Here is a 27,687-nt window from a genome sequence, read left to right as displayed (position 1 = left end):
ATCCTATAAATCCACATAAACACATATTTAATTTGATTTCCTGTAAACAGTCAAAGAACACACAGCTGAATCACAATCATTTCCCAGCAATTACAACAGTCAGTGAACGCATCACGCTTCAAACACGCTCTCAGAAGACAGAGTTGAAGTATGAATCACACGCAGTCGGCTCAGGTTTTAGAGGACAGCCTCACCTGCCGTCCATCGATGGCGCCTCTCATCTCTTTGAACGTAGCCTCGAACTCACCGATGTAGTCGTGTTTCCCGTTTGAGTCCCAGTCCCATACGGTGCACTGAGTGGACACAAACACAGAAACAGTTATTCCATCCGAATGATCCAAGGCCGGATCCCAGCTTCATCACTGTTCCGTGTCCTGCTATTTACGGCTGTGACCCACAAAGCTTCTGCTCGCTCATTAATTGGATGTTTGCCTTGAACTGAAGGAGATCATTTCAGACTGAACCTGTGTTTTTGTTCTTGTTGTTTTTAGGTCACAGCTTGTTCGGCAAATCGAAACACAGAAGCGGTTCAGCCCGGAGCTGAGGTGTGAGCGGTGCATGGCAGGAGGAGGTCTGTCCAAGCCTCCACATCAAATAGGATTTCCTGCATTCACATGATTGTGTTTCTGGTTTATTTCGGCACACTGTGGTTTCTAACGAGTCGACCGCGTCTCTCTGGGCAGCAGAGACTGAAACCACGAGGAGGCATGTAGAGAGAAAGATATTAGTTTGGTGCAGCTTTTAAAAATCATTCACATTCATTGAAACTGTGAAAATAAACTTGAGTAAAACTCAAAGCGAAATATAACAAATGCAGCAGCGGCTCGGTGATGCAATGGAAACAGACACTCGTGTCATTAATATGTAGATTCAGAGCGTCGCTGTTAGGATGTGAAATAAATATGAGGATGTGTCGAGCCCGAGTTAAACCTCACTGTACCGCACTTCAAAGAAACGCCCAGCTGGAGGCTTCGTCCACCTGACGAGTCCTCCCAGCGGAGTGAGCGGACAGCTCGCGCTGGCAGCACCGTGACCAGAACGGGAAGTAAACGAGAAGAGACGGCGGACTGAATCCAGGACAGTTTGACAGGGTTCATGAAAAATAGATGGGAGGAGGTGAAGAGGAGCGCTGGCAGTCTGCGAGCCGGAGAGGAAGAGCTGCATGGCTTTACAAACACACACAGTCTCGTGTTCCAGTTCCACTCTGCTGGTTTAATCTTTTCATATATTCATGCAGGAGTTTCACTGAACATCCATCTTTGTGAGGACCAATTAGAGTTTCATGAGTCACTGTTTTCCCAGTGCGTGCTCAGAGGCTCTACACAGGAGCTCTGTAATCCTGGAAACACTCGGGAAGTTTGAGGATTTAGAAACGTTCTGACATGTAAAAAGGTTTGACTATGTTTCTGCGTCATCCGTCAGAACGAAGCAGATCGCTGATGCTGATCATGTCAGAGGTCAGACTGACTCCTCCTCAGCAGCTTCTCCAGCTAAACCAACCTGTAGCTGTGGTTCACATCTGTGCCTCAAGCTTCCAGCTGAAAACTGATGAATGCAATTAACAGCAACTAAATCAGGTGAGTTTAGAGGCTAAACCTGAAAAAGGAAAGACAAACCATGGGCCTCGGTCTCCTGATCCAACCAGCTCTTCAGGGAGTCTGAGCTCGTGTCTACGGCTGAGCCCAGACGCCCTTCAGAGGAAGCTCACCTCCATCATTTGTATGAACCATCTCATTCTTTCGTTCACCAGCCACAGCTCGAGGCCGTTGGTGAGATCTACATCGCTGCCTTCATGCCCACACTTCACCATCAGAGTTCTTCACACTCAGCTGCAGACCACCAGCGTGAGTCTAAACATGAGCAAATTGAACATCATCATCCACACAAAGCACAGATGAGATCCTCAGCCCACCCGAACCTCAGCTGTGCCCAAATTTCCCGAGCGTTAATGTCGTGAAAGAGTGGGCGATGGAGTCGAAGGAGGTCCAAGCAGACCAGCTCCCCGCTCTTTAAAAGTACCACGTGTGGTTGTCTTCTGCAGGTTTAACTCATTGACCTACTCCCAGTTAGACACGACTGCAGAACCTGTGCAACAAATGAGCCATTCTACTGTCTGGGCCATGAGCACCTTCATCATCAGAAGATCAGGAACATCCTCAGAAACAGGTACAAACCCTCCTGTGGGCTCAGAGGACGTCTACCAGTGGAGGACTGTGGAAAAGCTGAATTTCCTGATGAATCTCAGGGATTAGTGACAGAAACAGAAGACGATACAACCCCACATCAAACCCACACAGACTCAAATCTGACCATCCTTCAGAGACATCCTCCACCCTCTGTTTTGATCTCTGAGAAGGATTCGCCCTGCGGCAGTAATGAGCCCAAACACTCGTCGAAGCTTTGAAGAACTACTCGACTTTGGTAAAAACGTGTCTGTGTTTGCTGAAGGGATGAGTCGCAAACATCTGGAGTCAAGTGTGCGAGCAAATTAGATCAGTGTGGGTAAATCTGCATCTGCTTTTATATGCACACGTTACTGTGAGCCTGATTATTTCTGGGTGTAAATGTGTGTGTGTGTCCTTCCCTCCTCATTATACTGAAGATCAGCAGCAGCAGAGACGGCAGCAGCTGTGTAAAAACCTCCTCTTCGCACAAATTAGCAGAGCCATTAAAGAGGGATTAAAGAGAGGAAAAGGGATCGCAGCGCTTTCTATTCATCTACCTGAGAGGCGACACGCTGAGAGTTTTAATGAGCTGTCGCACTCACGGCTTCATTCACTCAGCTGCATTAGCAGCTCAGAGGATGCATCACCCAAATCCTGAGACCTGTGATGTCCTGTCTCAGAGAGCAGCCTCACCTTTAACGTCGATAACCGGGAGCCGGTGTCACGCAACAATAATGCGAGCTGTTCCTGCTCGCTCGCTCCTTTCTCATCCTGCTGATCTTAAATGTTTTCGTCCTGAGTTTGCAGATAACTTATCTTTAGTATTTCTTCTTTCTTCAGCATTTTGGATCATTTTCTGCAGCTTTGTTGTAAAATCACTCATTCTTTCTAGGTGTGTCAAATATCTTCACATCTGTACTAAAATAAAACTGTGGCGTGGGTGTGGTCTCTGGCCGGCTGCAGAGGAGGGGTGACGCAGCGAGCTCCCGGGGCGGCGCAGGGGCGGGGTGAACAGGTGTGCTGGGAAGTGAACGTGACTCTTTATACAGTGGGGCAAAAAAGTATTTAGTCAGCCACCGATTGTGCAAGTTCCCCCACCTAAAATGATGACAGAGGTCAGTAATTTGCACCAGAGGTACACTTCAACTGTGAGAGACAGAATGTGAAAAAAAACCCCATGAATCCACATGGTAGGATTTGTAAAGAATTTATTCGTAAATCAGGGTGGAAAATAAGTATTTGGTCACCTCAAACAAGGAAAATCTCTGGCTCTCACAGACCTGTAACGTCCTCTGTAAGACGCTTTTCTGTCCCCCACTCGTTACCTGTATGAATGGCACCTGTTTGAACTCATCATCTGTATAAAAGACACCTGTCCACAGCCTCAAACAGTCAGACTCCAAACTCTGCCATGGCCAAGACCAAAGAGCTTTCGAAGGACACCAGGAAAAGTATTGTAGACCTGCACCAGACTGGGAAGAGTGAATCTACAATAGGCAAGCAGCTTGGTGTGAAAAAAATCAACTGTGGGAGCAATCATCAGAAAATGGAAGACATACAAGACCACTGATAATCTCCCTCGATCTGGGGCTCCACGCAAGATCTCATCCCGTGGGGTCAAAATGATCATGAGAACGGTGAGCAAAGATCCCAGAACCACACGGGGGGACCTGGTGAATGACCTGCAGAGAGCTGGGACCAAAGTAACAAAGGTCACCATCAGTAACACACTACAACGGCAGGGAATCAAATCCCGCAGTGCCAGACGTGTTCCGCTGCTGAAGCCAGTGCATGTCCAGGCCCGTCTGAAGTTTGCCAGAGAGCACATGGATGATACAGCAGAGGATTGGGAGAATGTCATGTGGTCAGATGAAACCAAAGTAGAACTTTTTGGTATAAACTCAACTCATCGTGTTTGGAGGAAGAAGAATACCGAGTTGCATCCCAAGAACACCATACCTACTGTGAAGCATGGGGGTGGAAACATCATGCTATGGGGCTGTTTTTCTGCCAAGGGGACAGGACGACTGATCCGTGTTAAGGACAGAATGAATGGGGCCATGTATCGTGAGATTTTGAGCCAAAACCTCCTTCCATCAGTGAGAACTTTGAAGATGAAACGAGGCTGGGTCTTCCAACATGACAATGATCCAAAACACACCGCCCGGGCAACAAAGGAGTGGCTCCGTAAGAAGCATTTGAAAGTCCTGGAGTGGCCTAGCCAGTCTCCAGACCTCAACCCCATAGAAAATCTGTGGCGGGAGTTGAAAGTCCGTGTTGCTCGGCGACAGCCCCAAAACATCACTGCTCTCGAGAAGATCTGCATGGAGGAATGGGCCAAAATACCAGCTACTGTGTGTGCAAACCTGGTAAAGACCTATAGTAAACGTTTGACCTCTGTTATTGCCAACAAAGGTTATGTTACAAAGTATTGAGTTGTATTTTTGTTATTGACCAAATACTTATTTTCCACCCTGATTTACGAATAAATTCTTCACAAATCCTACCATGTGGATTCATGGATTTTTTTTTCACATTCTGTCTCTCACAGTTGAAGTGTACCTCTGGTGCAAATTACTGACCTCTGTCATCATTTTAGGTGGGGGAACTTGCACAATCGGTAGCTGACTAAATACTTTTTTGCCCCACTGTATGTTCACAGTGACAGTCGGAGGGGAGTGTCTGTGTCCCACTGTAAAGAAGTGCTGTCACCACGTCCGTGCACCTACGCGATGCTATCGAGCCTTCGGCTCAGATGCTGCTGAGCATTTTTCAACGCGATTTGAACAACTTGTGTCCAGTCCCTCTGAGTCGTCCTCCGTAGACGGATTACTCTCTCATCTGGACTCTGTTGTTGCACCTCTAAGACTCAGGCAGTGTAAACCCAAGGCCAGTCCTTGGCTAACCGATTTTACTCGAGCCATTAGATGTGAAAGGCGATGGAAAAAGGACAGGCTCTACATCTCTCTGGAAGCTCTTAAGGCGAGCTGGAAAGCTTACCAGAGGGCAGCAAAGACCGCCAAAAACTCAAAACTATTTTTCACAACTTATTGCTGTTAATTCACACAACCCTCGTGTTTTGTATAATACCATAAATTCTGTACTGAACGCAGTCTTCTGAGGTTATGTGTGATAAGTTTCTTAATTTCTTTGTGGATAAGGTTGCCGGTTTGAGACCCTCCACTTTATCTTTTGTTGACCCGGCTGAGATGTTCCCTTTTTAAATTTGCTTATTGCTTTCCAACCAATTGTTCTACCTGAACTTGAGAAGCTTGTGTTAACTGCTAACCCGTGTGGTTCTCCGAATGATGTTGCTCATCCCCGTTTTCTGAAAGAGGTGTTTCCTACTTTTGGACCACATATTCTGAACCTAATTAATACCAGCCTCTTGTCAGGTCAAGTACCAAGCGAGTTTAAGCATGCAGTTATTCACCCCTAACTTAAGAAGCCAGGCTCAGATATTTCAGTTCAGTCAAACTGTAGACCCATCTCTAAACTTCCTTTTCTGAGTAAGATCTTGGAAAAGGTTGTTCACACTCAGCTGATGGATTATCTAAACAACTCTCAGATGTTTGAAGTTTTTCAGTCCGACTTTAGGCCGTTTCATAGCACAGAGACAGCTCTCATAAAGGTTATGAACGATATCCTGGTAACGACGGCCTGTGGTAAACACGTAGTGCTTATACTACCAGATATGACTGCTGCATTCGACACAGTGGATCACGACCTGCTGATCTCTCGATTACAGCTTTGTGTGGGCATTTCTGGCTTGGCACTCCTGTGGATAAAATCATATCTGTCAAACAGGAGCTTCTGTGTTAAGGTGGGCACGTCATCGTCCTCTGTGGCCCCTCTGCTGTGGGGTGTCCCACAGGGATCTATTCTTGGGCCATTACTGTTTTCATCTCCTGCCACTGGGTGCGATCTTTCGTAAACACAAAGTTTCATTTCATCTATATGCTGATGATTGCCAGCTTTATTTTCCTTTCAGTCGTTCTGATAGCTCCACAATTAGACTCCTGCTTGATTGCCTTAGTGATGTTAAGTCATGGATGCTCTAAACTTTTTAAATTTTAACGAACGTAAAACGGAAGCAATTCTGTTCGGCCCAAATCGTTCCTCTGATATCCCTGATGTTGACCTTGCTGCTCTGACCCCTCACCTGAACAGCTCGATTACCAATCTTGGGTTAAAAACCGACTCTGCACTTACCTTTGATGGCCACGTGAATGCGGTGGTGAAATCGTCATTCTATCATCTCAGGCGTCTGTCGAAGGTTAAACCTTTTCTTTCAAGGCGTGACTTGGAGACTGTTATCCACGCTTTTATAACCTCACGCTTGGATTATTGTAACTCCCTTTTAACAGGGGTTGGACCGGGCACTCTGACACGCCTGCAACTAGTCCAGAAATGCTGCGGCACGGTTTTTATCTGGTAGAAGGACATTTGAGCACATTACTCTGGTCCTGGCCTCCCTGCACTGGCTTCCAATTGAATTTAGGATTCATTTTAAAGTTCTTTTATTGGTTTTTAAATCTTTCAATGGTCTGGCACCTGCGTATCTGTCTGATTTGCTGAAGCCCTATGTCCCCACTCGTTCGCTCCGGTCAGCTGAGCAGCTGTTGCTCTCAGTCCCCAAATCACGGCTGAAACTGAGAGGAGAGCGAGCGTTCTCTATCGTGGGTCCTAAGCTTTGGAATAATCTTCCTCTTCACATTAGGCGATCGACATCAGTGCTGGTTTTTAAATCCAGATTGAAAACGCATTTTTATTCACTGGCTTTTGACTCAGTGGTTGACTGACTTGTATTTTATTGTTTTTGCTATGTTTATTATTTTATCGTATTTATTATTCTTATGGGATCTATTATGTTTCTATTGTTCACCACTTTGGTCGGCCTTGTGTGTTTTTAAAGTGCTATATAAATAAACTATGATGATGATGATGATGTGTCTTGTTTGTGTGTAAAGGGTCCAACTTCACAAAAACGTTTTTAACATTAAGTTAGGGGGGAAGTGCCGGGGATTCCCATGATGCACTTCTTCTTCACTCACTGTGTATTAACAGACCTCTCTGCACTGAATCATATCTGTTATTAACCTCTGTCTCTCTTCCACAGCATGTCTTTATCCTGTCTTCCTTCTCTCACGTCAACCAATCACAGCAAATGGCCCCGCCCCTCCCCGAGCCTGGTTCTGCCGGAGGTTTCTTCCTGTTAAAAGGGAGTTTTTCCTTCCCACTGTCGCCAAAGTGCTGCTCATAGGGGGTCATATGATTGTTGGGTTTTTCTCTGTATGTACTATTGTAGGGTCGACCTTACAATGTAAAGCACCTTGAGGCGACTGTTGTTGTGATTTGGCGCTGTGTAAATAAAGTTGAATTGAATTGAAGTTAGGACTCATGATGTTATAATACAGGGTATAAGTTATTGTGCAGCTATAAAGACTTTACCTTGCCTAATGAACAGCACTGTGCAAGAATCTTGAGCCAAGTCTCACTTCTCTATCTGTTGTAAGAAAAATGAACAGCAGGTGCAGCGATTTAATGAAACCTGTTTGTACAATTCTAACAACCTTCATCTATCTATGCTTCCACAGACGGTGTGTTTGGATCATTGTCACGGTGAAAAATGAAGCTGCTGTCAATCAGATGTTTCCAGATGTTACTGCATCTGGTGGCTCAACACCTGACTATTCTTTTCAGCATCTGTAATTCTATGAATTTTGATAAGATCTCTAATGCTACTGGCGAATGAGACGTGTCACGAGACATGAAGTGCTTAAGTAGAGTATCTTGATGCATGCTCAGCTGACTGCATGTTTCCCGAACCTCATAAAAAGTTCATTCAGTGGTGCAAATGTGCTGTTCATAAGGTTGGAAACCTGCAGCCAGCTGAGCCTGAAACATTTCTCCCACTGAAACGTCCAGATGAACAGAATCAACCTTTTGGGACTTAAGTAGATCAGAGAAGCACTATATAAGAATTGGTCCATTTACCATACATACTGATGATGATTTGAACCAAGAATGCCTTTCCTCCCACTTCTCTTCACTAAGAATGGCTTCCTGACAGGCGCTCTTCCTCTGAGAACATTTCTGATGGGTGAACAGTGAACAGCAGATGAATCTCCTCAGTCCTGTGTGAGGTCTTTGCTGAATTTTTCACATTTTTTAAGAACATAAACGTTAGATGTTGTTCCTATTATCTAGATAGTTTTTAGCCCTCCCACGCCCCCCTTTGCCACATTTTCAGCTAACGGAAATCTGGGAATCACCCTGTTGGTGCAAAAACTCTGTGTGGGCGTCACAGTGGTGAACCGCTGCCTGTGATACGTCGCCCAGCCGACGACTGCTCTTCTGTCTTTTGGCTAAAGGCACTAAAATGTAATTAGCAGGAAGTTAGCTAGTGCGGCCAGTCTCTGCATCGTACCAGCTCGGGTGGATTTTCACTGCAGCTGTAAACAGATAATTACAACACTGAGCTTTATCCAGGTGTTTGGAGCTATGAGACACAGGGCTGTTCATGTAACAGAAACCTCCCCCACATCTGTGTTCACCTCACAGGAAAAATAAAACATTAATATCAGAGCAGCATTTTAATTTGAAAGGTTTTCTCCTCGATGACGGATGTTTAGGCGCAGTAACTGGGCCTCGGCGCTAAATGAGCTTTTAGAAGCAGCAGGTTTTCAGCCTGAAGCAGAACAACATGAAGCAAACAGCCTGCTTCAGTCTGCTAAAGCTGCCGATGACAGTTATTAATCACCTTTATTTGTCTCCCTTCAGGAACCCATTAAATGATATCCAGCAGCTATAAGCCTGCCTCTGTCTGACCCCATTTAATAAAGTCCATCTCTATTCGTCTCTGTGCAGCTTTAACCTGACAGCCGCACAGGCTCTGATGAAAATGGCTTCAGGTAACGATAACAAACCTCCACTCGGACGGGATTCATGTCTGCAGGTGAATTTTAATATTACCTGCCTGTTTGCTGATCTCAAGAGTTATTCTCAGCTCCTCCCCAGCTGTAAGGATTACACCTGAGAGTACTTCCTGTTTTTCAGTGCACTGGCTCCTCCTCCTGTTTCTCATTAATAGCAGATTGTGTTATCAGTGTTTGGGCATCGTAGCAGTTTTTCTTGATCAATCTGAGAACAGTGCGATCGCTTTTATTTTGAAAGTCTTGCTGGAGGATCGCAGCTCAGTTCTAACAAGTAAAGACACAAACAGCCTGCCTGCTGCCCCTCGGTAAGCTTCCAGAATTCGCCCACTAAGAAGAAAGCAGGGTTTTAGTGAGGGAGGTCTTAAACGTGGCTGTGATTTATGCAGTCAGTGAAATCCCCGTGTGCGTGGAGTAGATCAGATTTAAAGTCAACGTTTCCATTTTATCTGCTAAGCTTTTTAAAAGTGTTTTGCCATAATTTGACCCTCGGCGCCTCGTCTGTATTAGCTGGCTCTTTTTTCTTACTTTGAAATCTTTTTTTTATAAATTCCTGCATTTTCTAAACTGCAGTTTGCTGAACTTTAATTTGAATCAGAAGAGGTAACAGAAATGTGGAGGTAAGTCATAGTGGTTGTGAGTGCACGTCATGCTTTTAATGTGAAACAGTCAGAAAGAAAACAATGTTTTGTTGTAAAAGTAAACCGGTTCTCCTCCCAGCTGAACCAGCCGGAGGCCAGCGGGCAGCAGGAGCTGATTAAACCGCCAGCTGTGAAATTAGTGGGTAGCCCGCTGTACCACCTGAGCCGGCTCCCTCCTCCTGTCTTAACTTTACCATCAACATGTCCAACAGTAATTTCCAACGGCGCAGTTGTAATATTTGCTTACGTGTGATTGACACCTTAAGGAAACATCTCGCTGATTAAAAAGGCTCTGGTTTGTAATTCTGTGTCATCCATGTAACTCACTCCTCCACCGTCCCACCGCTGCAGGCGCCTCTCCAAAAACTGTGTGTGAAGTGTGACGGCTGTGGGAGGTTTAGCAGAGACGGAACAACCGCACGCAAGATTGCTGGACTGGAGGGAGGAAATATTCAGGGGGAAACTTATTTAAAGTTGTTCACTTATCAGAAAACACTTGGGATTATAATGTCATAAATTAGCAGAAACTGTATCTATTCTTTGCTTTGTATCTCGTTCCAGCTCCAACATTCAAATGGAGATACCCGGACCTCGTCTCCTCACAGTTATCATCTCTCCAGCAGGGCCCGGGTCTCCTCTCAGGAGCTGCTGAACATGCCTGAAACATCTCCTTCCTCCTGGAAACACCTCACTCAGACCCTGAAGCACGTGAAAGGGCTCCTTTCTACGTGGAAGAGCAGCAGCTCTACTCTGAGATCCTCGTGAAATTAAAGAAATTAGAACCACAAACTGTAAACTTTGGAATTACACCGTATTACAAAAAGGTTTCTATTAAAACACATTTATATTTTCTGCAGGGAGTAAGCTGGAACTGGAAGCACAGGCTGCCCTCTGATCACAGGAGCCCTCCCCCAGTCTGCAGCAATCTAAAATTCATCATTTCCTTGGATCCATTTCCCCTCGGGACATCCCGCTGTCCTGCTGCTGATCATTTCACTGGAGGTGGCTGACCTCCTCAAACCTCATCTCTGTGCTGCTGACAGGGGTCCAGCCTCTGGCCCCCGTGACTGATTGAAGGAAATTCGGGTCAAAAATGGTGGATAGTGAATAGAGGGCAGGAAGAGCGATGATGGATGTGTTCCTCTGGAGTCACTCGGCTCTGTCAGGTAAAAACCTCCCGTCTCTGGGACAAACGGAGCCGTAGTTTCAGGTTACAAGCAACAGAAAAGATGCAGGAGACTCGGTGAAGCAGTCGATGCAAAGTTAGTTTGGAAATGTGCAAAAATTCCAGCAGTCAATAAAACTCGAATAAACAAAGAATGAAAAGTTTTGTTTCCCTGCTGACTGAAGTTTGACCTGCTGCTGCAGCCAATCAGACGTCTGCATTTAGACTGGAGCCACAACATCCATCGACTGACACAAGAGACAGCAGACTGTGTGCACTTGCAACCTGTGAGGACATGACGAGCGTGCACAGGGTCGCAGCACAGGGACGAACTCAGCAGTGGAAGTAAAAGCAGCTCTGACTGCAGCCACATGGAGACATTTATAAAAATAGGTTTTTGTCCTTTCATCAGCTGTCAGAAGATCAAAGTCTGGCTTTATGATGAAACATCTCCCAGGACTCTTTGCTCCATGTGTAGTCTCGACGTCGGGTCCAGACAAACGACGAGAAGGAAAAATCACTCAGTGATAACTGTCTGTTTTCCTGTCTGTGTGGGCTGTATCCCAGGATCCGTCCTCGGAGGCGGAGCTTCCATCATCTCGCCTGCGCCTCATTCAATCAGCAGGACGGTTTATAAACCAGCACTTCCTTCCAGTCCTCCCCAGTTTGTCCTGCTGCCTTTGGCGTTCCACCGGATTCACCTCCTGCTGTGTTCACTCTTTGGCGCTGCTTCAGTTTGCTTTCTCCTCTACAGTCTGCCCAATGATCAGCTCGATTACCTGCCTGCCCTCCTGCCTGTCATATCATGCCCTCAGGGGAACAGGACCTCCACATCTCAACGTGTTATCTCCCCACATACGACACTCTCATGGACGCCTCCCTCAGATCAAGACTGTCTAAACCTGCCAAGTTTCCGTTCTGTCGCTCTCTTTGTGCCTCCCCGTGATTAATCAGTTCCTGGCCTCGATCTCCCACGGTCCCCTGCCCTGTGTCGCTTCTACTCGTGTAAATTCTTGTGTTAACCTTGAATCTAATTTCTGTGAATAAATTCTTGTAAATAGTTCATCGTGTGTTTGAGCAGTGGCTGCTACCTCCGTGCAGAGGCTGATAATCGGCGTCTGTCTTGTGTCAGTGACGGATTTAATGCGACATGACCATCAAACAGCAGCCGCTTTCTGAAACATCGGATATGTATCAGATTCAGCACCACATACCAAAGTGACCCAGGTTGGATTTGAAAATATCGGATTTGTGCCGTTCACCCTGTCATAGCACGATCGGATAGATCAGAGGGCCCGGTGGCGCCAGTGTCCGGCAGCCTCGCCTCTGTCAGTGCGCCCCAGGGTAGCTGTGGCTACAATGTAGCTGCCATCACCAGTGTGTGAATGTGTGTGTGACAGGATGTGTAAAGCACTTTGGGGTCCTTAGGGACTAGTACAGCGCTATATAAATACAGGCCATTTAGATGTGTCGCAGAGGGTCAGAAAAGTCGGATTTGCAGTGTGAACGTAGCCTTCTCCATCTATCTGTCCATCCTGCCTTAAGGGAATTGTTGCTGTTCAGCACTGATGTGTCAGTTTCCGTCTCGCAGTGTGATGTGTGATCATAGTTGGATGAAATCCTACAATCCTCCTTGACTTCCTCGGAGGTTCAATTTTTTCTTTGTCTATATGAAAGTGCAGGTGAGCCAAAAATCATCAATAAGCTCCTTTTGTGACGGTCAGAGGCCTGAAGAGAATCCAGCTCGCTCAACACTAATTAGCATCAATTTGCCTCATTTTATAGACTTTACATATAACTGTTAAAACTTCAAAGGACAGATTGTTACTTTGTTTGTGGTCAGGGTCATGACCTTTGGTTTGCTTGCAGAGCGGATGAACAGCAGAGCGTCTAATGACTTTGATGTTTCTCCAAATCGAGTTCAGTTTCAGCAAAATGTGCAAAAACTGTTGGTTTTAACACCGTTTAACTGTCAGTGAAAGGTCTCTGGAAATGATGTTCGCAGGTTTCTGTGTTCTGCTTGTTCCTGAGTGGGTTCCTCCCACAGCCCAGTGGCTGTGAGGAATAAGGAGCTGTGGGAATGTGTGTGTGGTGGACTGTGATCTTTAGTCAAAGTGTGCGTGCGTGCGTGTGTGTGAGTACCTGCAGTTTGCGTTCATGGTCTCCGCTGCAGAGCGAGTTGAGGGAAACTTTGAAGGTTTTCCACACAGGATTGAGATTATTCATGACGGTCTGAGAGAGACAAACACAGAGCAAGGTCAGGTCTAAAAACAGCTCGCGCTGCGTCTCAGCGGAGCGCTGCGTCCTGCTGCGTCCTGCTGCGTCCTAAACGGTGTAAACCTGCAGCAGCTCTGAGGAGAACCGCTGGCTGAAAGGAGTCATCCTCGCTTTTCCAGCCTGGTGTGTTTCCTGGAAGTGTGTGTTGTGTTAATTAAAATGATGCTTTAACACATTTTTCTTCCATCTTTGGCTCATTTAAGTCTGCCTGGATTTCATTTACTCACAGGTGTAAGAGAAACGCTCTCCTCGTGTTTCCATGCCACTAAGAGCGATAAGGTCAGAGACTTCCTTAAATGTGCAAACCGACAGCTGACTGCAAGAAAGAAACTTTTTGGTACTGAGGGCTTGCTCCAAACTGATTGGTGGAAACACTCCCTGCCCAGCAGCTGGCCAATCAGCAGCTTTTATGGGGCCACTGGTTATGTCGAACCCTGCTCTCCAGCTTTATAATAACCACGCAGGGTGAAGCAGCTGGGAGCTGGAAGCAGCTGTCAACTTGTTGCATGACCTTCTACGATCATGTGATGGAAGCACAGCCTCCATCCAGGGAAACTTGTTGCCTGACAGCGGCCTGCTTTTTTCACACTGAGCCGCAGGCAAGGAGCTAAATTGGAGACGGGAGGAAGTAATCAGAAAGGATGTCCCTGCTGTCAGCTGGGGAGGACTGTTGCTCTGTGGGACCTGTTGAAAAATCTCAATGTGCTGACGGATGAGAGGAATCCCAGCTGTGCAGCTACAGCTAACGACTCAGCAGCTTACATATATATAAACAAAACTGCATTGACTGAGAGCTTTAATGCTCTCAGAAGCAAGTTTCTCTCTTTCGAGTATATGTTGTCTTTTCCAACTCTCCGTCCGCCTGAATCCCACCGAGGGAGGTGGAGAGTGCAAAGCTTGCATGACCCAAAGAGACACAGCAGACACACAGAAGGCTGAAAATCAGATCAACACAATGAGTCAGCCAAGAAATACCTCTGGGGGAACATTCACCTACCAGGTCACCAAAGTCCATCTAAGCAAAGTCGTAGAAACAAGTTAAAGTTGAACTCACTGTTCACATGAAGAACCATGAACCAGATTACAAAACATGACTTTTATGACACCAAAACTAACCACGAAGCATTATTATTATTAATAATAGTAAACAAGTGGACTGCTGTATTCCACTGTTTTTGATAGGATGATGTGTTGAATCCAGTTTGAATAATTCAGCCTTTAATGTTAACGGTGGTGTTTGTGTGAGTGGAGGACGCGAGTGTGTCGATGTGTGTTTGTACCTCCGTTCTGTAGACGAGCTGCAGCGTGGCGTCATCGTTCAGTCTGTGGATCTCCAGGAACGGATCCGATTTACTGAAGAAGTCCTAAAAGTACAAACGCAGAGTTCACTGCAAACACCAGAGACACAGTCGGGACATCCAGTCTGATCATGTTCATACTGGCTTTACATGCAGCGCCCCCTGGTGTTTGTCCACAGTCTGTTTCCAAACCAGCACAGACTGGATATAAAAGATGGACGTAGCCACCAGATGGTTTGTGGACATTTTGGATCCTTGAGTTTAGAGTTGTTGCTGTCACATGTTGGTTTATTGGAGCTAAAATGAGCACGAGGCTAACAATATCAGCTAACCATAGCTAGCTTAGTCAGCAAGCTGAATCCACGGTCATGGATCGGAAAGCTAAAGCTGCACATTATCTGTGTAATGTGATTACATTAACATGCTCCAGGGCACAACAACATTCAGACGTCTCAGTGTCGGGACCCATCTGTCAGGCAAAGAGGCCACGCCCACAATAATAAACAGGTAAGTTATAAAAACCTGGTTTGGTTTCAGTGAAGTTTTAATAAGTTTTTGTGATATTAGACGTTTTTGGTTCCTGTTTTCACTTCTTAGCTGTTGTTCTAGTGATGAGGTTCAGTTTTACCAATATCATTCTGATCAGTAGTGTTAGTGATAGATTGTGTTGTGATTTTCTGGTTATTCTGGTGTTTCTGTGTTTTCTGCCTCTGTCGTTGTGTTTGGTGTGCAGCTGTCTCTGCTTTACTTTGATAGTTGGCTGATGTCCTGTTTTGGATTGGACTTCCTGTATGTAATTATATTGATTATTTTCCCCTGTTCAAAAAAAAAGAAATCACATTATGAATGTTTAAAGGTTTAAATAATCGTAATAATTAAAACTCCTTTGTCTGTTTTCCTCTGCGGAGTTTCTGTCTTCTGGATTTTTACTGACGTCTCCAGACTTGGATCAGTTTTTAAATGCGTCTTGTTTCTTTTCTTTGTTTTTAGTTTGCTTTAACATGAAACGTTTTAAAATCTGCTGACAGAGGTGATTGTGTTGCGTTATGAACGTAACCACTGAGTAATGCTTTCATTCAGTAAGTACAGAAAGCGTCAGCGACTCTCAGGCTTGTGATGTTTACCCTGTCGCTGTGATCATTACTTCACTGATGCTGTGGTTACACTCTGTGGCGTGGGTTTCAGAGCCCGCCATGCCTGAGACTCCTGCAGTGACTGATGACTCCCACTCATGTTCACGGTGGCTGTTTGAATGTTAGCCCTGTGAGCTCTGAGTACTGTAACCCCACACAATGCTATCAGGATGTGTCATTTCTCATTAATGCAAAACACTGATACATGCATCAAAAACTATTTATGTTTTTTACTTTTCATCATTTAACCTAAACTAAAAAGGTCTTCCTGTGACCGTGTGGTGTATGGGGCAGACGCACTATAACTACTTAGAGTACACTTAGCTTTCCAAAGTTCTGTTTGTTGTTGTATTTATATTATGTACTTTGAAACGCTGCAGCTGAGCTGGTGCAGATGTTCTGCAAACTGCTGAAAAAGAAGCCAATACCTGCAGTTCCTCTAACGTCCACCAGAGGCTCCAGCAGTGAGTCCGTCCCCATACTCCCCCATGTTTAAAAATTGCAGCAGAAGTAAACTTTATGGAGACTTTCCCCATTTATAACAGTTCGCAGAGAGTGGTGAGGTCTTCCAACTTGATAATTCAGTCACTTTAATAGGAAGGTTTCCGCAGGTGGAGCCTCATCCAATCCTAGGATTACTTAAACTGGACATAATGTGTCCTGCAGGAGGCTTTTAATGTATTTATCTTACAAACATTATAATTCTTAAATCCTAAAATTTTGTATTTTGGAGTTGAATCTTATTCAGTGGTTTTATTTTTTAGTTATTTTGCACTAATTAGCGAAGCATCTGTGCGTTGCATCAATAAATAAATAAGCAGCTTGCTAATCAAGCTAACTAGCATTAGACGATAAATTCGCATGTCACTGAGGTAACGTCTGACATAAAAAAACATAAACTAAACAGAGCCGCAGCCCAAACACTGCCCATGCCCTTCTTACCTTATTATAGAATTTAATTAAAATTCTATTTACAAAAAAAATCAACCAAACAAACAAACAAAAGAATTGAAAAGTGACATTTATTAAATTGTTGGACAAAATAAAGAGAAAGACATTCAGGAGGTAAGTGGGGGGTCCTGGTCCAGGTGCAGTTTTTACCTTATCATCCAGCTTCCTGGCGCTGAAGGAGAGCTCGATGTAGTCGTCGTTGCCCGTCAGCTCCTCTGCTGTGATCTAAAAGCACATTTTCCCTTTGATAAGAGCCTCATTATGAAGCCAGGGTGCAGCCATCAACTCAACAACAAACTCTGAATATTCAGATCAGACTCTGTGAGATCAAACGAGCCACCCTGCTCTGGGAGCTCCTCCAAAACAATGAGCAACTTTTAGCATCAAAGTCGAGGAAATGTAAAGCAAAAGGCTGAAAGTGCTCAGTCAGGCTAACGGGGAAAGTGCGCGCGCTGCTGCAGATGAAAACGCAGCACGTGGAGAATCAGAAAAACAACGTTCTGGAGTCTAATGCTTGCAGACACACAGGGAAACCTTTACAGGTTAAAGCTGCGACTTCCAGCATTTCCTGATGCGGGCAGCGTTGTCACTGTCCCGCTGCATAAACCCAGACGAAGTTATAAAAAAGTGTGGCTATACGGCCTGTTGTCATGGTAACGTGATGCTGCCACACCTGGGCGGCAGGTTTAGTGCAGAACAGCAGAAGGTTTCCGATGACAGCCGCTCTGCAGACGCAGCTTCTGCTTCTAAGAAGTGAAGCTAAGTGTACACATGCATTACTGCTAGTGACCAGCAGGGGGCGACTCCAATGACTGCAGCAACGTGTGACTGTATAACAGGCGTAGTAAGCCGTTTTCTCAGGAGTTTCAGTCATTAGTTTCAAATCCTCTTTATGCATAAAGCACCAACAGAGTTTCAGGGTCCGACTTTCTTTTCTTACACAATAATTTCATAGTTTGTGCACCGGAGTGACTCCAGCTCCTCGTTTAGCATACAGCTGATCAGAGGGTGGAGCCATGTGATGTCAGGCTCTCGGGGCTTTGTATTTTTGAATCCTGGTTTCATTGTTGTTTGACTGATGTGGAGTTGTTGAGTTTTGGCTTCCATTTTCAGACCTCTCACCCGTCTGTCCGTGCCTGCCTGTGTGCTACTTCCTGAGGAGTAAACTATGAAGTTTCACAGCTTTCTTTGTGTGAGCTGCTCTGAAACATCCAGTCAGTGATGATGCTGTCTCTGCTTCAGTCACATAAAAAGGCAGTTTGGCACTCATTCCTCTTCTTCTAAAGAAAACGGATCATCTGAGCATCGACTGCTTCATCAGACGCTCTCAGGGGAACGGCTGAGATGAGCATAAAGTCTAACCTGGTGGAAGCCGGCACTCGTGCTGCACACAGTCCAGTTCACTGTTATTTATTTAGCAGCAGATCATACCAGCTGTCACCTCGAGGTGCTTTGCACTGTAAGGTGAAGAGAACATAACGTGCTCCAGACCAGGACATGTGTTCAGCATACGTTGCCATGGTGATTTAAAGAGCCGCACGTCCCTGACACTCCATTGCTCTCCAACACAGGTTGAAGGTTACGTTGTCTTTCCTGTTTTCCCATCCTTACCGACCACCTGCTCCACCTCTGCTGTCTTCACCTGTCTGAGCTGCTGCTGCTTTCTCTGCTCTGCTGGGTTTTGTGGATTTGTTCAGTTTTGAATGAGCCAATAAACAGCTCGCCTTCATTTTTACTTGGGCTCATTTCCTGTACTCCACACCAACACTGACATCATGTTCTGGACTGGTTAGTGAAACAGGAAGTGCATATTTTGCATGTCAGGACATAAGACGTCCTTACATGTCTTAGGGCAATAAAAAATAACCAACACATGACACATTGTAACATTTTTTAACAAAAGTTAAGTCAAAATGCAGAAACACTGTGAAAAACTAAGCACAGGCTCCCTGCAGCCAGGCAGAGGGACTTAACTTAAGTGTTCCTCTGTCAGTGTGAGCTCCTCTGTAAATGTTTGTTGGTCTGAATCATTCGGATGTGTTAACAGTTCCAAGGAGGACAGACTTTAGCGATGATCTCAGAGAAGCAGATGTTGATGCCCGTCCATGTGGGAACGCTTAGAAAGCCAAGTATTTGAAGTTAACGTGCCAGACGTCTGAGGAGTGGACATCACAGCAAATTCACCCCGAGGTCAAAACACACAATGCTCAAAACAAACAGACGTTTTTGCATCTTAGTGGGGACATCGGACATCTACATACTGCTTTCCTTAGTCTGTGTCTCTCTGCTACTTTTAGCAGTTTGTGGAAAATTCTGACGCGAGTGTTGAGCTTCTGCCAGGATAAACAGACGTGAGGAGAGCAGTTTGTCTGAAAGCATCACTACAGTTCCTGAGCAGCTGCACCTCAGCAGCTTCTAGCTGGATAAAGCACGGCGCAGCCCGAGCACAGCCAGCAATGCAGCGTGCATTCTGACCGTCAGCGTAAGTCAAATCCAGCTGTAAACATGAAAAAGGCCCAACAACATAATCCCTGCAAAATTCATTAAGACGACATATTACGAGGCAGATAAACAAACAGCTGAGCAAATTGAACCCACAGACTGAAAGCATCACAGCTCATTTCCTGGGCAGGGTGAAATATGTTGTTTGACTAATGAGGAAGAGACGCATTTATAGACCAACATCAGGCTAACAAGGCCTCCAATCAACTGAATAACTCACCAGTCCTGATAAAACCAGAGATCTCAAACCTGATGAACGTTTATCATAAACGTCGGTTTCCTTTTACATGGTGACGGATGGCATTCAGACAACAGCTGATCACAGATCACACGTGGAGAGATGTCACATCGCTACACACATGCAAACAACACAAACACACCGTTTATCTTCATGAAAACACAGAGTTCATCTGCAGACGGAAAGAAGAGGAAACAGGGGAAGAGGATAGGAGGGGGAAAAGGAGACAGGACAGAAGGGGACAGGATCAAAAGGAGGGAGGGGCGAAGGAAACGCAACAAAAGCTTTAATTTTCTGTAACTGCAGCTTCTTCCTGCACTGAAATCCCTTTGAAATAAATCCCCATGAAGCATTTCATGTGTGCACAGAGGTGAAGAGGAACATCAGAGGGGGATTTTCCAGCTGTGAATTTGGGGATAAATAAAGGAGCAAATCTGTGTGAGGAGCAGACGCCGGCCGTCCTCGGTCCAGCTGAGAGGATCCCTGCTATCAGAGCTGCGACCAGAACACCAATGAAAATCCCCGTCTGATGGAGGCTTTAATGTCTGGCAGTCACGAAGTGTAAACGGCACAGAAACAAACTTTAAATTCACAGAGAGGAAAGAGCTGACAGAGAAAAACCCCGTGAGAGGAGGAGGAGACGTATGGGCTCAAAATGTGGTCATAAATATTTTGTACTTGTAAATCAGTTTCGTATGTGTGAAAAGAATTTGTGTGTGGACTTAGCCAAAAAAAAAACCCCTGCAAGTTACAAGTACGAATTTTGACCCTATTTTTCTTCCTTTCATCTGATTGGTCAATGTCATGTCAATCACAAATGTAACGATCTGCTGGGCTCTGGGTTTTTGCAGCAGCTCTACCTGCACTAGATGCACCTGTAGTTTCTATCTCTGACTTTGTCCTCTACAAGAGTTAGTTTTTTTTGCTGGTTCTTCAAATGTTCAATAAAAACATCTATGCTAATTCATAACGAAGAAAGCTTTGTAATGAAGGCTACGTCCACACGTACCCGGGTATTTTTGAAAACGCAGATTTTTCTATGCGTTTGCACCTTTCGTCCACACGTAAACGGCGTTTTTGGTCACTGAAAACTGAGATTTTTAAAAACTCCGGCCAGGGTGGAGATTTTTGAAAACGCAGTTTTTGCGTTTACGTGTGGACGAGAAAAACGGAAAAAAACGCAGCGTCAAAGGTGTGCGCCTTTTGTGACGTCCCACTGTGCGCCACGTTATTGTTTCGGTGAAATGAATTTCTACAATACTGTTAATTCTACTCTCTGCAGTGTTTAAATGCTTACATATACACACAGTTACTGTCCCTCCACACATACGACTCGGTTCTGCTTCTATGCCCCAGCTTTGTTTACTATTTCCCACCGAGGCTTCTAGACTTCTGATTGGCCAACATTTCTACACGGTTAGGAATCTAGCGCCACCTGCTGCTTTGGCATGTTCATAGCAGCGTTTTCCTTCATTTCTGCCTTTATGTGTGGACGGGATTATTTTTTAAAACGAAAACGGAAAATCTCCGTTTTCAAAAATACCCGTGTACGTGTGGACGTAGCCGAAGACTGTCATTTCCAAAACACTGTATTAGTATTAAACACGTAGTCCTGTGACATAAAAATCACCAAACTCGGACGACCACAGACTGTTTTCCTTTGTGGTGATGAAGGAAAACGCTGGGCTGGCATGTAAAAGGGCATTTATTCCCTTCAAAGACCTGCAGTTCAAAAAAGCGCCCCTCCGACAGCCAAACCCATCTGTTCTCTGATTGGATTGTTACATTTGTGATTGACATGACATTGACCAATCAGATGAAAGGAAGAAAAATAGGGTCAAAATTCATACTTGTAACTTGCAGGGGTTTTTGGCTAAGTCCACACACAAATCTTTTTTACACAGACAAAACCAATTTACAAGTACAAAATATTTATGACCACATTTTGAGCCCATAGAGATGCTACAGAAGCAACAGGGAGGAGAGGGCGGGGCTCACCGTGATGATGGCTTTCCCCACCGTGCCTCCAGGTCTGAGCAGAGCTTTGGACAGTTTCCTCTGGGAGATGATCTGTGCGCACACACACACACACACACACACACACACACACACACACACACACACACAGTGTTAATACACACAGCTACTTCTGTACATACATGGTTGGTTTTCAGCAGGAAGCTGTCTGACAAAGAAAATTGTGACATTTCTTGTAAATTAAGACATTTTTGTGGAGTGGACCACCCATAACTTTGTTGTACATATACAATGACAATAAAGGGCTATTCTATTCCATTCTATTCTATTCTATTGTAAATCTGCTGTGGATCATCTGCCACCAGGCTGCTTAGCAGATTAAAGGTCCCACATCTCCCCACTTTAAACGCTACAGGCAGCACGCCCTCCATCAGCACTCAGGACTCTTAAATCCTCGCCCGTCCCTGCAGAGTCACACTTCTTCAGGCTCGCCGTGGTTCCTCCCGCTCGGGTCAAACAGTTTGTTTGTACCGTCACCTGTTGAAGCTCGGGTGGTGACCGAGCTGCTGAGGCTCTGTCACGGACCCGGTTCCGGGGACTCGGGGTCCGTGAGCAGTGTGGACTATAATTATTATCAGTAGTATTATTATTATTTTGTGATGTGTGTGTCTTCTGCACAATGCTGTCATGTCTGTGTTCCACTTATTGCATGTGTAGGCAGGGTGTGTGTGTGTATTTGTGTGTGTCTGCAGGTGTGGCTGTTGGATGGATGACACCTGAAGTCCCTGCCACACACCTGCTGCTGATCAGGGCTCGTCGGGGAGCTTAGGAGAGCGTTGGCGCTCCCACTGACGCGGGATCATTGCGTTACATCCCACGTTAGCGTGTGTCAGTGTACGGTAGTGCAGCTCGTGTATGCCCGTGGGGTCAGTGTTGACAGCTGCTTCTGCTGTTTTCCTGCAGGTGGAACCAGAAGGACGGCACGCACAGGGTGTGCAGGAACACGACAGCAGGGAGCACGAGCACTGGCGTCGGAGGGGAGCACACGCGGGAGTCTAGGGAGCAACGGGGATTTAGTGTGCATCTGTTATTTACCTCACTGTAAAACACACTGTCTTCACTAAAGAGTCCAGCTTCCGGGTCCTTCTTCCCCACATCCCCACATGACATGCTCAGCTGAGGTCTGCTGGTTCTCCGGAGCCTTTAAAACAGGGTCACCAATCCCAGTCCACGAGGGCCGGTGTCCTGCAGGTTTTAGATGTGTGCTGGATCCACCACCGCTGATTTAATGGCTAAATTACCTTCTCAAGATGTTAAGTTCTCCAGAGGCCTGGTAATGAACTAATCGTTTGCTTCAGGTGTGTTGGCCCAGGGTCAGATCTAAGACCTGCAGGGACACCGGCCGTCGTGGACTTTTTTCAATTCTTTTTGAATTTTGTCTTTTGTGTGTCTCACCTGCTCGTTTTTAAAGCTTTGTTCAAGCCTACTCTTCGTGCTGGATCTGATTTTCTTGCAGCTTTTAGGCGATGATCAGTTTTCCTTTTTTCAGGATTTTCCGGGACATGCCAAGCTGTTAACATATTCTTTAATGTGTTTAAATACTGCTCCTGAACCATGTTCCCACTTCAGTTCCAGCATGAAAACCTCTCCTGCTGTTAAAAATCAAACCTGTGCTATCAGCAGGATAAAAAAGAAGCTGTTTTACTTCATTACGGAGTGAAATCTCGCCCCTCTGCCGCCTCGTGTGCCAGAACTGCTTCTTCCAGGCCCGTTAAAAACCTGCGGTGCTCCGTCAGCCATCTGGCTGCTGAACGAGCTGGCAGAACTGACGCTGCTGGCAGAAACAAAGACGATGGTGAGGAGGAGGCTTTTCCCGACTTTCCGCAGTCATCCGAGCTGATTGTTTCATCACCCACTTGGCTCCTTCTCCTCATCATCTTCTTCAGATAAGTGTGTTAAAACTCTTCCAACACATTTTTACTTCCCTGCAGGAAACTGAAAACAGTCGGAAGGAAATCCACAATGAGGCTCAGCTGACAGACTTCCCGACTTCAGTTTTTAATGAGACCAACAGCAGGTGGAAAATCTGTCTGTTCATCGGATTCTTTAGCTCTTAACAAAACACCAAACAACACGTAGATTCCCTTGGACTGCATTATGTGTGGATTTATCTTTTCATTATAGCGCAGACTGAATTTAGGTGATTTTAATAAGAGATGCTGCGTCTGGAGCCCGACTCCAACGTTTTTCTCGAGCTGAAAACTTTGTTTCAGCACAAACTTTGGTAATGACAGCAGATGGCTGCCTGTTGCCACTCTGCTATCTGACTGGCATTTACTCACAGTTGGCAGAACTTCACTTAGAAACAAAGCGAAGCTGCAGTCTCTGTGAGCATTTAGTCAGGCTGAAAACGTCTGCGATCAGGTCGGCGAGCTAATTTCTGTGTTTTCCTTGAGCCACATTTAAAACAGACGTTTCAATGAAACGTGAAATTATTCCTGTTGATTTGATTCGTTTCGTGACACCTGAGCTCACTCCCACAAGCCGTCCCTCAGCAGTCTCAAACAGTAGCTCGTGCCAGGTTAATCACAAAGTTCAACAGCTCAGACGCCGACACAGACTCCACAGAGTCGAGCAAAAAGAAATGACGGCAGGATTTTGTGAGCTGCAAAGTGAACAAGCGAGCTAAGTCCACCACCTGTCAATAATCCTCCAATAACACCAGAAAAAGTTGCCAAATCTGTTGCTAGTCGCTTTTTAGAAAAAATGTCGCTCAAAGGGTCTGAAAACTCGCTAAATATAGCGACAAAGTTGCTAAGTCGGCAACACTGGAAGACACTCTGAACCACAGACAAATGAGTGGAAGCATTCTGCTTCAAGGCCACCAGGGGGCGAAACCTGTGGTTGAACAAAGACTCCCCGGTCTATGGAAGACAACGGGAAAACGTTCTTGCCTAGACCAGTGTTTCCCACCCTTTTGGAGCCACGGCACATATTTCCCATTAGAAAAATCGCACGGCACACCACCAAACAAAAATGTCACAAAAAGCATATTGATACTTTTCCCAGCGAAACAGGTGTAGTGGAAAGCGCTCGGTTTGTCCCCAGTGTACCTTTTTTGCTTTCTTCTGACCATTACTCATGCTAGAGCCTTCAGGGTCGGCGTTTCACCTAATCAGGTGGAACCAGACAATCTTCCACGGCACACTGGATCATTTCAGTGGTTGGGAAACACTGGTCTAGACCAGATCAGTCAACACCTTCCTGATGAGTTTCGGGGCTCAGTCACTCATTTCAGGTGAATTATCCTGCATATGTAACCTGCTTCCTCACAGCCGCTCACCACATAAGATTTCAGCTCACAAGTGGGTGACGCTCCACTGACTTCATCCATCTATGGCTTGAACATAGACGTCCGTCTGTTGACGATCCTCATTCCAGGTACTAGATCCTTGTTTGGGTAAAAATACGTTCCTTCAACCTTCAGGCAACAACCAGTGAAATAACTGCTGGCAATGTAAATCTCCAGGTTCTCAACTTGGATGCAAACAACTGAAGTGACAGCCAATTAGAGGGAAGGATACTGCTGTGATTGACACATGAGGGTTACCTAGGCCAGCGGTCCCCAACCTTTTTTGCGCCACGGACCAGTTCATGCCCGACAATATTTTCACGGACCGGCCTTTAAGGTGTCGCGGATAAATACAACAAAATAAAACTGGTACCAAAAAATAGAAGATTTATTCATAACACACATGAAAAGACCCAGGAAAACCGAGTTAACGATAAAGACGATAACAAAATAACGCTGGAAACCGATAAAAACCCTGAAAACCAGACATTTCACACCTGAGCCTCAACTCTCGCGGCCCGGTACCAAACGACTCACGGACCGGTACCAGGCCGGGGCCCGGGGGTTGGGGACCGCTGACCTAGGCAACCAGAGCCTGGAATTTCCTCTAGCAACCGATGTACAGAGGGAATGTTGTATATCTGGAATGGGCTTAACTCTGAACACTGACAGATGATGCTTACCCATCAGGCACTGGGCTTTTACAGGCATCCATGTGACGAGCTGTTACACATTCAGTGTTTTGTCTTTTTCTTTGAGCTATTTTTTCTTTTTCCATCCATCTATCAGTGAAGATTATTGGCACCAAACCCCCAAATGTGCACTTAAAAAAAACCTGCTGTAATATTGAGCTTTTTTACATGGGAGACACTTTTGGTGCCTCTAGTGGACACAAGAGGAACTGCAGATTAAGTTCAAACATGAAATTAGAAGTTCAGATTTTCAGGTGTAGTTTGTAGTGAAAACGTTCTGAAAAAAACAGGATTATGATTCTCAGCCTCGTCAGCTGCTGCTCGGTTAGCAAACACACACGTGTGTCATGTGGAGAGGCTGAAAACTCATTTTGTGTCTCAGGCAGACAAATAATGATTTTTATCAAGTCAGATTTTTATAAATGTTGTGAGAGCGTGCATGAACCGGTCATTCCACAACTTCAGTGAGCGACACACACACACAAATGTGTTTTATTCCCACTTTATTGTGTCTGCTGCACGCAGGCTGTAATTGAGTCTCTGAAAAGCTGCTGGCTGACAAAAACACGGCAAACAATTAGCTTTTCATCGAGAAAAGAAAAGAAGCCCGAAGAGAAGCTCAGGCTTCTGTTTACCGATGTTTTTCTGAAGTGCTGATCTATTAGCAGAAGCTTTGGAAGTCTGTCGGCGTTACAAACTTCACTGGGAACAAAAAGAGCCGTTCAGACCTTCAGCTGAAGTGAGGCTGATGACTGACAGCTTCCTAATGTTTACCTGTGAAAGCACACACACACACGGCAGGCGTCTTCTGGCAGATCTCAGTCTCGCTCTTCAGTTTCGTGACACTCAGGCTCATTTATTCCTGTTTACTTGTTTTCATTGGCTCTCAGGTATTTGTCAGGTGTGTGGAAAAATAGAAACTTCAGTTTTCATTCAACTGTTTCAGAGAAGTTTCTTAAATGGAAGTAAGATCGTCTGACTGGAGGCTTGAAGTTAAATAAAGACCATAAATAATAAAGAAGGAACTGTGACTCACCTGTCCCAGCGTGCACTCCACCGATCCCAGGAAGATCGCCTCCTTCAGGCCGTTGTGGCTGCTGTTGATGTCGTACAGCTCGAAGCGCAGACGCTGCACCTCTTCAAAATAAAAGTCCAGCGTGAAAACCTTTGAGTAGGTAGGGTTGACGCAGCTGCGGATCACCTCCGTCCGATCCACCTGCAGGACACCAAAGGACGAAATAACGTGAGTTATTGCTCGATGGCTTGCACCTGCACGTCAACTGTAAATACTACATGAACATGAGCGGTATGAAAGCTAATCCAAGGTGCGACTTTTCATTCTTTCATTCCTGTCGTGCACAAATATGTGTGATTATTAATTTTCCAGAGTCATGAGGAGTCATGACTGCATTACATCGGTTTTTTAGAACACTTGCAGGTGCAGCAGAAGCAGCATCGTGTAGAAGTCTGAAGGACTCCAGCAACCATCAAAGGTAAGCGCGTCTTCACAGCGAAAGAGCCACAGATCAGAAGCATGTTCAGGTTCAGACTCTAAATGTTGAGTCCCTCTTTATCGCCCGCGGCGTCTCTGGGAGAAATTTTAGCAAAAACAGCCTGAACTCTGGAGTCATCGTGGCTCAGCATCCAGCCCGTCAGCCTGAGTTTGCAGTCGGAGACGTTGTCTGCTTTCTAAATCAAGTTGAAGGTCATAGTTTTCACACGTTGGGGGAGGGACTAACCTGGGCTAACAGGGAGCATTTCACCCGGTGCAGTCCCACATCACTGCATCTAGTGATGATTTTGAAGGGCAGGCTTTGTTGGCACAGTCTCAGAATTTCTTCTTTTTCTCAATCTTTGTTTTAAACTTTAACATTATTTTATTACTTAATTATTTTTCTGTGTAAATTACATCAATGAAAACTTTTTTTGGTTAAATAAATGTAAACTCAAATGAGGGTTGGTTTTTGTTTTCTTTTTAATGTTTTTATCTAAAAGAGGATAAAGTGAAGCTCACTTCTGTCTGACCTGTGAAAACATCCTGAACTTTTCCGTCAGTAAGTGCTGATGTTATGATGTAGCTGCTAGAAAAGCTTCTCTGTCTCGTAGGAAGTGAAGGCCAGTCTCCAGTACTGCAATCTTCTGCAGGAGGCTGTGGTAGTCATCTGTGGAGAGGGAAGACATCTTGTTGCTAGTTAGCCTAGCGGTTAGCACCTTTCCAGGCTATTGAGGCTGTTTGGTGCCCAGACGCTGTAATCAGGCTTCAGCTGTGTGTAGGCCACAGACACACGGAGCGCTGAGGACAAGGTAACCATAAAATGTTGCTGTTTCTGTTAAGAACGCTTTAGTCCTAATGATCTATAA

General features: G+C 45.4%; 1 protein-coding gene across 1 annotated transcript in view; it reads right to left on the bottom strand.

The window, feature by feature from the left end:
• cpne4a (copine IVa) overlaps positions 1 to 27,687 on the bottom strand; it is a 103,674-nt gene that overhangs the window by 33,601 nt on the left and 42,386 nt on the right. Inside the window, exons 3-8 of the mRNA XM_080895592.1 lie at positions 26,363 to 26,542; positions 21,304 to 21,375; positions 16,716 to 16,790; positions 14,464 to 14,547; positions 13,049 to 13,138; positions 195 to 293 (exon numbers count right to left, since the gene is read on the bottom strand). Coding sequence (XP_080751718.1) covers positions 195 to 293; positions 13,049 to 13,138; positions 14,464 to 14,547; positions 16,716 to 16,790; positions 21,304 to 21,375; positions 26,363 to 26,542 — 600 coding nt within the window. The remainder of the gene's footprint in view (positions 1 to 194; positions 294 to 13,048; positions 13,139 to 14,463; positions 14,548 to 16,715; positions 16,791 to 21,303; positions 21,376 to 26,362; positions 26,543 to 27,687) is intronic.

This window comes from Rhamphochromis sp. 'chilingali' (assembly GCF_963969265.1).
Source record: "Rhamphochromis sp. 'chilingali' genome assembly, chromosome: 11".
Taxonomy (NCBI): Eukaryota; Metazoa; Chordata; class Actinopteri; order Cichliformes; family Cichlidae; genus Rhamphochromis; species Rhamphochromis sp. 'chilingali'.
The sequence above is the reverse complement of the archived record's forward strand: the minus strand, read 5'-3'. Positions and strand labels throughout refer to the sequence as shown.